The sequence below is a fragment of the Sebastes umbrosus genome, chromosome 12 (genome assembly GCF_015220745.1).
Source record: "Sebastes umbrosus isolate fSebUmb1 chromosome 12, fSebUmb1.pri, whole genome shotgun sequence".
Taxonomy (NCBI): domain Eukaryota; kingdom Metazoa; phylum Chordata; class Actinopteri; order Perciformes; family Sebastidae; genus Sebastes; species Sebastes umbrosus.
The window spans coordinates 8002055-8014322 of record NC_051280.1 but is presented as its reverse complement, the minus strand read 5'-3'; the positions used below and the strand labels follow the sequence as shown (position 1 = coordinate 8014322).

General features: G+C 40.7%; 2 protein-coding genes across 2 annotated transcripts; one reads left to right on the top strand and one right to left on the bottom strand.

Moving 5' to 3' along the window:
• The first annotated feature begins 58 nt into the window (after positions 1-58).
• On the top strand, positions 59-4383 carry sdr39u1 (short chain dehydrogenase/reductase family 39U, member 1). Its single transcript, XM_037787649.1, has 6 exons — positions 59-196; positions 1012-1118; positions 1291-1373; positions 2038-2159; positions 2301-2453; positions 3141-4383. The coding sequence occupies exons 1-6, from the start codon at positions 181-183 to the stop codon at positions 3566-3568; spliced, it is 909 nt and encodes a 302-aa protein (XP_037643577.1). The 5' UTR covers positions 59-180; the 3' UTR covers positions 3569-4383.
• On the bottom strand, positions 4383-12247 carry mettl17 (methyltransferase like 17). The gene is made up of 14 exons (XM_037787646.1): positions 12037-12247; positions 10688-10829; positions 10448-10597; positions 10258-10345; positions 9611-9692; positions 9314-9387; positions 9126-9220; positions 8942-9012; positions 7733-7840; positions 7469-7537; positions 6437-6487; positions 6249-6341; positions 5758-5954; positions 4383-4663 (listed from the first exon to the last, which is right to left on the bottom strand). The coding sequence occupies exons 1-14, from the start codon at positions 12103-12105 to the stop codon at positions 4564-4566; spliced, it is 1389 nt and encodes a 462-aa protein (XP_037643574.1). The 5' UTR covers positions 12106-12247; the 3' UTR covers positions 4383-4563.
• Positions 12248-12268: the final 21 nt, after the last annotated feature.

Genomic DNA, 12268 nt, shown 5'->3' with positions numbered 1-12268 from the left:
GTTCTTTTAAAACATCCAGTGCTGGTATAAACTACAAAATGACGTCACTGCCCGACTACGGAACTCCTTTTGGTCCAAAAAGGCGAAAGAAAACCTCATTCACTCAGAGTGGTCCAGTCAGAAGGAAACGTTGTAACCTGCAGCGACGGTCAGTCAACATTGGACGGACATTGAACGACTATGAGAGTGTTAATAGGTATGTACGTTATTTAATAATTATATGTATATATTTATAAAGTCGCTTTGAAAAGGTCAATGTGACATGAAGCCACCAGTCAGCTGTTAGCTGAGGTTAATGCATTGCATGCATTGAGTGTACAGCATGTACCAAGGTTGTAACGTGTTGCATTATGGTCGTCCAGACGAGTAGTTTAAAAAGCGTGCCAGCAATGTGATTAAACCTAGAAAACACTGTGTTTTTTAATAGTTATCTAAGGCTACATGTGCTGAAGTCCTGTTTTGTAAGCATGTCTATTGCGCATGCGCACCATTATGACTCTTGTGACAACCATCAATTGATTGCATCCATACATTGTGTGTATTAAATACATCATAATGCAGCACAATCAATATTATGTATTTGTAAAATTAGTGCATAACATGATTTAACAAACTGTCTTTTCTCTCATCCACATTTATTGTAACTTGTAACTGATAGATTCTGTTTGCATCTTTGGTTCCTATGTTTGCAACCACCTCTCCTAACCACTGGTGCACTTTAAACTTTAAACTTACTTTACACTACATCCCATATACCATTTTATAGACTGAACATATTACATCTATTAATTGTACACTACATTTTTGTATTGACGGACGGTACACGCTATGTTCATTCACTATGTATATTCTGTATTTCTATTTATTGTTTTATAATCTTTTTGTACACCTGTACCTCTGTATCTGCGCTTTGCTGCTTTGACACCTGAATTTCCCTCCGGGGATTAATAAAGGTTCATCTTATCTTATCTTATCTTGTATGAGCATTTCTCTATATTGTCTGTCTTGTAGGAGGGGGATCTGGCTTCGTGGGCCGTGAGCTGACTCGCCTGCTCAAACACAAAGGTCATGAGGTCACGGTGATATCTCGCCAGCCTGGTCCGGGGAAGATAACATGGGTATGATCTCAGGTGTTGTACTCATTTCTCATCACGGGAGCTCCTGATTTGTCACAGCATTTTTTTCCCCCCTTTACATTAATTTCCCCCTTTTGGCTATATGGCAGATCACTGTTACCTGTCTCTAAATCCAGAGTAATATATACACTTTTTCTCCTCTGTGCTTCTGCAGAGTGAGTTGGAGTCTCACGGCCTCCCACCGTGTGAGGGCGCCGTCAACTTGGCTGGAGAGAATCTTATGAACCCACTACGATGGTGAGCAATACATAAACAGAGCCTGCAATAACAACTACACACAGCCACTCTCTTTCCTCCAGTAGCTAAAACACTAAATAGTCAACAAGTCTGTGGACACCCCTGTTAGAAACTGTGGTGTGGGGCTTAGAGTTTTGTTGCAACAATTTTGGGAAGGTCATTTCCTATTTCAACATGACAAGGCCCCCATACTCAAAGCCAGTTCCATAAAGAAAAGGTTTTCCCAGTTTGGTGTGGAAGAACTTGATTGGACTGCAGAGAGCAGCATTGACCTCGACCCCATCCAACACCTTTGAGATATACTGCAAGCCAGGCCTTATCGCCCAGCATCAGTGGCCGACTTCTAACGCTCTTGTGGCTGGATAGGAACAAGTCCCTGCAGCCAGGTTCCAAAATCTGGTGGAAATGCTTCCCAGAAGAGTGGAAGCTGTTATAGTAGCAGATTAAAGTCTATAGCTTTGGAATGAGTTGTTCAGGTGTCCACATACTTTTGACAATTTTGGCCTGTTCAGTTGTAGCTTTGAATGTCTTGATTATATTGCATTTGACCTCTTGTCTAGATTAACTAATACTAGCACGTAATAATGCAATTTCTGCAGGTACTTTGCCATCTGTTTTAATGTAGCTGGATCTCCACCTGATCGGTTTTTATTTGTGGTTTCAGGTGGAATGAAAGCTATAAAAAGGATTTGTTCTCCAGTCGTATCGACACTACAAAATCTCTGGCACAAGCCATTGCTGCTTCCTCCAGTCCTCCTCACTCCTGGGTTGTGGTATCAGGTGTAGGTAAGTTTCTGCCTAAAAGTATAACTTGACATTCTGATTTCCTGCTAGTAGCAACAAGTCAGACCAGACAAACTCACAGCTAATATAGACAGTGACATGATGTATTGTTGTGTATTTTTTACTTTGCTTTTTGACCCACAGGTTGTTACAAGCCCAGTCAGACGGCTGAGTATACAGAAGACAGTGAATGGACGCCATTCGACATCCTCTCCAAACTTGTGAAAGAGTGGGAGGCCTCGGCACTTCTTCCTGAGAATGTGACAAAAAACACCAAACAAGTCGTCATCAGGTCTGGTACGTAAAAAGTGCATATGTCACTTGAAGTTACAGTAGAAAATCCTGTTAGTTTAATGCCCAGTAACCATATATTGCAGCATCAGGAAGTTACACACAGAACACTTACTGTTATCACATTTAGCATAGTAGTTGATATTTCTGTGGATGGAGCTCTTGCTCTCTGCTAATTCTTTGTTTCTAAATTTGAAGGTCTCACTACTTTTATGTCTTCCTCAAAATCAGACATTTATTTTGGTATACATGTACCTGCAGGGTCTTGGGTGGTCTTAGGCTACATCCACACTAACATGTTTTGTGCAAGGTTCATGTGATGGGGTGTGACGAATCAGGGAAGGACACGTCATGACTAATAAGACCCAATCAAGAAGCGAACGTGGGCGTCTGCGTCATCGTATTTTAAAGGTCTCTGTTTCTGTCCGTCCAGACTGAAACACAACCCCAGAGTTCTAAAACTAAAACGGGGTCAGCAGCGTTTTCTAACGTCTCCATTTTAGGGGCACTTATACGCCGGAGTAGTGTGGACACTAGGCAGAAACGTAGCAAAAGTTTTGCGTTTTAAAACGAAAACGTATTGGTTGCGGATGTAGCCTTAGTTGTAGTTCTACTTTCAGATTTAGGCTGCTGAAAAGTTGCATAAATCTTGCCTAGTTCCATCATCCATCATTTCCTCCCTCCCTCCACCAGGGGCAGTATTGGGTCGCGATGGTGGTGCCATGAAACAAATGATGCTGCCCTTCTGGCTCGGCCTCGGGGGCACTCTGGGGTCAGGAAGACAGCCGTTTCCCTGGATCCACGTCTCAGACCTGGCAGGACTCATCGCCCACGCCCTGGAGCCCCCTGCAGACACTCCCCCGCCTTCGCCACAAGTGTTCAACGGGGTCGCGCCGGCGCTGAACACCAACTACGAGTTCACTAAAGAACTGGGCCGGGTCCTGAGGAGGCCCACCATTTTCCCTGTGCCTGGCTTCGTCATGAACACCCTAATGGGCTCTGAGAGGGCAGTGGTCCTCCTGCAGGGCCAGAAAGTCATACCAAAGAGGACTCAAGAGGCCGGATTTGAGTACAAGTACCCGGACTTGACCTCTGCCCTGGAAGAGATCGTTGGGAGTTAACAGGTGTTGAAAGAATACGTGCTGATTTAAGATTTTCTGTTATTGGGTGTTCATATTTAATGGATTACAAGATTCAACTCAATAGTTGAACAAGAACTTAGGATCACAAATGGGCCTGAGGACTGCTTATCACATATGAGCAGTTTATGAATCAGGTTTTCTGAGAGCTTGTTTGTACTAAGCGATAAAATAGAGCGGAGACACTGAGACTCAATAGACAAATACAGGTGTGATGGCATACCTGCGTACATTTAGGGCGCACTGGGATCCGATTGTTCAGGCATTGAAGGACTACATAACCCTGACAAAAATGTCAAACAAATCGGGTAGAAATTCTAAGTCCACATCACGATAGTCCACTTCTCTCTCGACTGACCACAGATGTGTATTTTTTTCCTGTTCAGCTGCTTTTACTGTTTTCTTTCACATAAACTCAAATATGAGCAGAGATGCAGAAGAACATACACTCTGATGCCAGGTAACTGCAGTCTGGATGATCTGAGCAGTAGGGCTGCAGATAATGATTAATATCATTATTGACTGATCAGTCTATCAAACATCAGTGTAATCATTCGTTCAAGTAAACAATAGAAAGTTACTATGAAGATCAGTGGTGCTTTTGGTCTTTGGGGATGTGTGAACTTTAACCTGAAGTACTGAAACATGCAGGAAGAAGTGTCTTATTCTCCATTTTGTGACTTTTAAATATCAAATGACTGTGGAAATTGCAGCATGCTTGTTACAAGAAATGGAATATGATGTGAATATGATATGATTTGTTGAAGGTGGTGCACAATAAAGCTGGGTAAATTACTTATGTTGTGCCTTTTTATTGAGGTTATAAGAGGTTGTCAGATGAGTCAGTATTTTAACAAATCCAGGAAGGAAACTCAGATGTTCTGTTCAACTAAAAGCTGAAGAATCCTTGGTCGGCAGTCTTATCTCAGTTTTAGGGTGTTACGTATAAAGAATGTGTTATCTTCGTCGCTGAATCATCACTCTGAATCACTCTGGACGTCGTCGTCGTCGTCGACTCTCTGAATGATTGGCACTTGATCTCCCCAGTCGCTGCTCCGGGCACAGCGGTACACATCTCTGATTGAAGGAAATGAAACAAAATGTTCAGTCTATTTGAGAGATGCCATGATCAGACACACATTGAACAATGAGCTTTAATTCAGTGTTCCAATAAAAGCAGCATACCACTATCATGACCACAAGGAATGGGTATCAATACTTCAATGGTACACAGTCAGAAATGTGTCTGCGGCACCATGTATTAAAAAACTGCCAAATACCAAAAGCTGTCTTTGAAAGTCTGGTCGATTTCTAGTCTTCTTTGCGTATTTGATCAGAAAGTTCCTCATTTAAATCAAAATGTTGCCAATTTTATACTGTTTTATTTAAGAAAAGTTCTTGCACAGCTGCTTGTGTTAAGACACACATTTAAAAGGTACAATGTGTAAGATTTGGCGGCATCTAGTAGTGTGGTTGGAGATTGTAACCAACTGAGTACCCCTCCGCTCACTCCTCCCTTTCTAAGACTGCGGTAACGTGAGTTGCGGAGTGCAAAACTGTGGTATTCGCCGTTCGCCTCGCTCAGAGGCCATCCTTACCATAATATCACTACTTAAGGAGCAACGGAAGAGAGACGGCGGCTGGCGGTACCACGGTTTTGCACTCAAACGTGTCGGAGAACTATGGTGGCCTTCAGGTAACGCAAAAACGTGAAAGGCTCTCTCTAGAGCCAGTGTTTGGTTTGTCCATTCTGGGCTGCTGTAGAAACATGGCGGAGCAACATGGCGGACTCCGTGTAGAGGACCAAGGCATAATGAAAGAGGCTGGTACACGGGTCTTGGGGTATTCTGCTAATATATCCCCTGAAATGTTACACACTGTTCCTTTAACATTTGTTTGGCTTATTTTGTTAAATTTACACTAGATTGGCAGTTTTGTATCAGTAACCTAAGTTATTGGCCCAACTAAATCAAACCCAATCCATTTCAAATGTATCATAGACAGGGTATGAAACACCTGCCATAAGCCAAATGCTGCTAATACTTCTCATCAAGTCCCTTACAGCTCTTGAAACCACATTTCTTTGGACAAATCAAACCCAAGCTTTGACTCCCAGTTACAAACGTGGGATGCTGGTGAGTTTGACAGCCTGTGCTATGCGGGACCTTTACCTGCTGTGTTTTCGTGCCGTCACCACCATGTGTTGCAGTTGTCCATCAGGGCAGCACATTCGACAGTGGACGTGTCTTGTTCTGCTTTGCACCGGTGCGATCAGCCGGGCCCAGTCCACACCTTCTGCTTCTGCCTCTGCTGGTTCTGTCCGAGTCATAATCAGGTAGCTGAACTTCTCCGTCTGCCGGTCGTTATGCTGGAAATAAATAAATATGTGGAATCTAACTATGATTTGACTGACTGTTTTTACATAGAAATTAATTACATTTTCATTGAATTTGTTTACACTTTTGCTTCCTTCTGTCAATAACTGGTGGGATACAAGTGTGATTTATCCTGTAATTAGTGTGTTTTATAAAGGAAAGTCAGCCGGAGCATACCGTGATACCGTAGCTGAGCAAACACAGAAAGCAGCCCCACCGACAGAGGCTTTACACCAGAGATTATCAAAGTCTGACACTGGGACAAAATCGACACAACGGCTTCTTACCCCGGCCAGAGGCAGAGGTTGGTACTTCTGCTGGAAGTTGCAGGGTGTGGTCGTCTCTTGGGCCAGTTTAGGACATTTCTGTTTATGAGGACACTGGAGAAACAAAACAACAAAGATGCAAGAAGACTGTGACACAGCTGGTTGAAAGTACTGCATGATATTTTAAACCAGCTGAGATTTGAACATACCGGAGCAAACACTGACGCTGGTCTGGTGTCATGGACAGTCTTCTCTTGTTTCTGGAGATAGAGAACTGAAAGTCATCAGTCTGCTTCCATTAACCCACTGAGACCCACATAGACCTGTTTTTGTCTTTTTTAGGGGGAGATAGCAGGTCAGCAGTAGATGTCACATAGAAGTGGTGTACATCATTTGAAAGCTGGGAACCTGAAGATTAATTTGAGATGCAGTCCAGCACTGTGTGTCAAGTTGTTCTAGTCATATTTCAGATATAAACATGAATGAATTAATTAATTAATCAATTAATTAAAATACATTTTGAAAGTGTACAAGGGTTTAGAACATTATGATACCAGTATATGATGGTCATTCCCTCTATTATGTCTCATAAGTTGCTGCAGCAATATTTGTTATATTTGTTACACAGATTTGGTGCTAAATTTAACCATTTTTTATCTATCGAGAATTGATAAAAAAGATCAATAATGCTTCCAAAATACCACATTAAGACACCAAAGTCATTGAGAAACACCATAGAAAGAGCCATGATGTGATTTGGTATCAAAAACTTTTGACATTTTGAGATTTCTGCAAGAATTGCATTTTTCAGTGATTAGATGGCGAGCACTTCTGTTCTGGAAACTGCTCAGAAACCCCCTTATTGTCAATCTATCAAGGGAAGCCATCCATCCTCTGAATGCTTTAGGTCTCAAATTTATGATTGTAAAGTTTCATGAGGCTGTGATTATCCTAGAGGTCACCACAGGTCATTTTATACAGTGAGGTCAAATAAATAAAATGGTCCCACAACAATGAAATGGCTTCTATGGGGACTAGCATCATCACACATGAATACAGTTGGATTTGTTGGATCCACAAGAGTCTCAGCTTTCCAGTGATACCCAATTTATGTAATTCAAGACTGTTTAGCGACCCCAGAAAGCAGAAATATTAAAATACACCATTTTAGAAATAACACATTTATACTGCATCCACCATGGGGATTTTAAAGTGCCATCTTATCTGCTGTATTTGAATACCTTTAATAAAGTGTCTCTGGCCTCCATAAGTATCTGATGGCCCTCTTTAGTCCCATTTTCCACCAGAACCTATACAAAAAACATATAAAACATAATCAAATGTTATTAAATAAAAGAGGACTTACATGCACCAGAATAGTTTTCAAGACAAATTGCAGATTATACACAAAATGCCTCAAATCTAGTATATATTTACTAAAGGTACAAGGACAACAAAAGTTAAAAAGTGCAAATTATCTATGGGTAAAGTTCATTTCAACCAACCAGGTACGAGCTTGTCTTTCTCCACAGAGTTAACACCGCCTCTTCTCGATCCTTCACATTTAGAAGCTCTGACAGGGTGAAGGCTGCTGCCACCAAGTCGAACTGCACCTGGAAGGAGAAACACAGGACCGTCAGGGCTCCTGATCCTGGAGATGATCCTGTGAAGCTGCTCTATAAATACAAAAATGTTCCAAGCACAAAACTCAATGTAAAAGAGAGAATCCTAATGATGATGCTCCTTATTTTAGCGACATCTTTGGTGCCATGTGCTTACGATGGTGCTTCTACACTGCATTTCCCAGAGATCACTTTTCCTTACAACTGTGCGAGTAGCACTTGTAGTCCAGGATTAGCTACCCTGCTCGTCTTCTATTAACTGAAAGAATATATATATTAAGAATGCTTTTAGAAGCATAAAAAAGAAAATTGTGGGTGTGAGGATTTTTGTCAACAAAGATTACAATTACATTATTACAAAAAATACACTTTGATGGGACATGGCTTTCAATATACAGTTTCTTAGCCACTCCAACTGCTATTATCCTGACAGTATCTAGCAGTGAGGAGATTGCAACCAACTGAAGCCTCTACCGTGTGTCAAGCGTGTTGGAGAGCTATGGTGACCGACGCGAAAACGTGAATGTCCCTCTCTAGAGCCTGTTGTTATAAGAGTAGCGTAGGTCATTTGGAGCAGAGCCAGTGTGTGTAGAGTGTGTGTGTACGTGGGAAGTGAGTGGTGAAGCAAGAGAGAGAGAGCGGCGCCGACGGGAGCGAGTAACGTTATCAACTCCGGCCCAAGCAGGAAAAGTTAACAGAGTTTGGTTTGTCCGTTCTGGGCTACTGTTGAAACATGGCGGAGCAACGTGGTGGACTCCATGAAGAGGACCCGCTCCCTATGTAGATATAAACGGCTTATTTTCAGGTGATTACACACTAAAGAAACACACTTATTAATATCATATTCCATTTCTGTCAATGGATCTCCCTAATTGTTGCACACTGGTCCTTTAAATGCTTCTGGGTAATACTGATTATAGTCAAACTATTCATGCACCCTGATGTGATCAATGAGAATAAAAATAATCTGAGTTTTATGCAAGAAATCTCTCTTTTTTGTTTCGTGTACAGCAGGAATCAGATTTGTTTGGAACTCAAAATTGAAGGCTAGAATATATATTTTTGGAAGAAACTCTAAAACAGAGGTTTTACCTTAGGAGAGACAGGGAGGAACTGTCTGAAATAGACTTGTTTGATGTGAGGTTCAGCTCTTTCGTCATCACCTGCTCAACATAAAAAAACAACTAACGCTTAGATTTTTTTCGATCGAGTATTTGACAAAAGCCCAAACAAAAATGCTACAAATCAAAACTGATCCAAGTGTTTGTTTGTGCACCTTTGAGAAGCCGTTCTGCCAGGATGTTCATCGGCCCAGAGCTGTCCACGCACACCATCTCCTTCAAAGTGTCGCCCCAGCACGAGTGTGACGCCCTGTTGGAGAAAGAGAGAGACTAAGTTCATACTTCATAGTCTTGTAATTTACATGAAAACTCTTTTTATGTTGCATCAGTTTTTTACACTCACCAGGCAACTGTTCCCAGCCCTGATCCAAAATCCAGGAGAGACTGAGGGGCAAAAGAGGGATCCCTCTTCTTTATCTGAAACGATTCAAACTGTAATTTAGGACAGAAAAGGCAGCAGTCTGACCCCCTAACACATCCAGGGGTAACAATCCTCAGTAATGAGGACATTTATTTTGTAATGTTTCCATTCTTTACCACTATAAGTATAAAATATGTTTTTATAATCTGGGTAAACTGACCCTTTAAGGACATTGTTGTCACTTGAGTTAGCCTATGATCTCCACCACTCGTTCATTACCTCATTTATAGCTCTCCTCACTGCTGCATAGCCCCCAGCCAGCCGAGCCGCCATGTACACCACACCTAAATCTTCATCATACCTGAAACAGACAGAGTAAGCTGTATAGAAACTCATCCACACCTCAAAATCAAACAGGAGAAATCACCAGTTACAAGTTCCAAATTGTAACTGCAGACTCGCTCCACTTCTGTCTTTGTTCAGAGCCTGATACACTAACATAAGACTTCATGCCATTGACATTAACTGTACAAACTTGTCAATATGAAAACTGAAAAAGAGTTGCCAATATCCTTTATGTCTGTACAAAGTTTAAAATGTTAAAGTTAGTCAGCATTGGCACAAATCAGACTTGTGTCTTGTCGGAAGTTTGGTAAAGAACTCTCTTTCTCCATTAGAAAGCATTTCAAATAATTCAGTTTCTGAACACACTTATCATAAAAAAATCCAGTATATATTATATGTTTCTATAAAAGAACATGTAGATAAAAGTATGGTTTCCTTTCGTGTGATTCTTTGTGGAGAAACTCAGTTTTACAGATCTGTGGATTAAATCAACTAATCGATCAGTCGACAAAATCGCATGAGTGTTAGTCGACTAAGAATCTCTTTGGTTGAGGACAACCCTAGATAAAAGCAAGTATTACTTCATGGGAGTCCAGTGATATGTGGTTCTTTTGAGCTCTGAAATCACTTTCTTCCTGATGCGGTCTTCCAGCAATTGTTCATCTATATCTGCAATATAAAGCACATTTACTTTTCTCCAGCTGCTGCATCATATCATTTCTTTGCAGCTATTGTACATCCATTGCTATTTTTAATTCATGTGTCACCCACCTCCTCTCTTCTCCATCGCTTTCTCCCAAAGTTCTTTTTCCAGGCTCACAGCTTTCTTCCTCAGAGTCGAGTCCTCGACCGCTCGTTTTCTGCTCCACAGGAAGTTTGTGAGGCTATGAGCGCGGTCAGTCAGCCGAGTCACCTGAGCTCCTACAGGTGGAGAGATGGAAGAGTCGCACAGTGAAGCTCCAGAAACATTTGGTATGCAAACTGATAGACACATTCATAACTTTGACCTACTGTGAATAATCGACCGTGCAGCCGTCTGGAGTTCGTCAGGTAGGCGCAGAGTTTTCAGGTTGGTCACACCTGGGTGCTTCCTGTGTGGTTCTCCTTTTAAGAAATCTAGCTGGGACTGCGGGTGTGCAGCTGTACTCATTCCCTGAGGATGACAAATAAAAACAAATGTTTCCACCTAACAGTTAACAGTAACCAACCTCCTTCTGGTCTTAGATTAAAAAAATTATAATAGACAGACAAGAAATGCCATTAGATAGTTTTGGAGCCAAGATTTTGGTATTCAATTTAAAATCTGCAGTCCATCTGAGCATGCATTATTTCTGATTTATTCATTGATTAACTCACAATCTGCACTTGTAGCAATAGATTTAGGTCTATTTTATGTACACAGTTTTTAAAATGGATTTACAGGAAATTCACAAGGTCACAATGTATATTCCTATTTCCATATATAATACATATACTGCATAAAATTATTTTATCTGTATTACCCAACCCTACAAACACATACTGTATGAAGAGCATAGTGAAATCACAATTACAAACACCAAATATATATATATATATAAAACGGTCATACCATAGTGTTTAGGAGGCTTGTTTGTTTTGTTAGATAGTTAGCTGTTGAGTGCCTGAAGGACTGGATTCAGCATCCAAAACTTTTGAAAACACATTTTTTTAGGATAGCATTCCTATAAGTAGAAGGGTATACATGTATGTATGTACTGTATACATCCGTTTCTGGACCCATATGTACATTTAATGCACATTTATGTTTATATATTTGCTTTATCAACTTGTCCTACCATTTGACCACTTCTATTATTATTGATATGTTCTGTGATGTTCTGTTTTAGCAGTAACTATATCTTTTACTTTATTTATCTGCTTTTATTGTCTTGTGAAGCACTTTGTAACATCTGTTTTGAGAAGTGCTATATAAATAAATGTATTATTATTATTATTATTATCCGCACAAAAGTTTAGATATTTTTTATTTAATAATTAAATTATTTCAGACTGAGATTCAGAGATTTTCTGCCCGTAGAGCTTTTTGAAGATACCACATAATAAATGTACATATTCCTTATTAGTATTATAGTATAATTGTAGCAAATAATATCTGAGTAATACAAATATATTTCCAAGTAAAAAACTTAGGTGACAACGGTTACATTGAGTAAAGAAAACTCTAACAGGAGGATACTGAAGAAATGTGATAAATTGATGTATATGAATATTACGTCTACTACTCTGTGAACATAGCTAAACTAAACTCAATGTATTATGTCAGTCTGACCTCCATGGTAGAGATGCTGCGTTCAATGACACTCTCAAACGTCACTCACCCTGCACATCATCCTCACGACCACCGCCCTGTGGCAGAGCACACAAGCGCCGTAGCTCCGTGAAACCATGTCTTCTTGTTTTTAAATGCCTTTAATTTTAACTTTTCATCCCCACTCTGATGAGCACGTTAGGATCAGGATCTCGCACCGGTCCTTCAACAAAATAATTCCGACCAACGGTTAAGGCGGAACCTTTGGTCCTGAAGTTCTGTTCCACGCAGTAGAGGAGGCA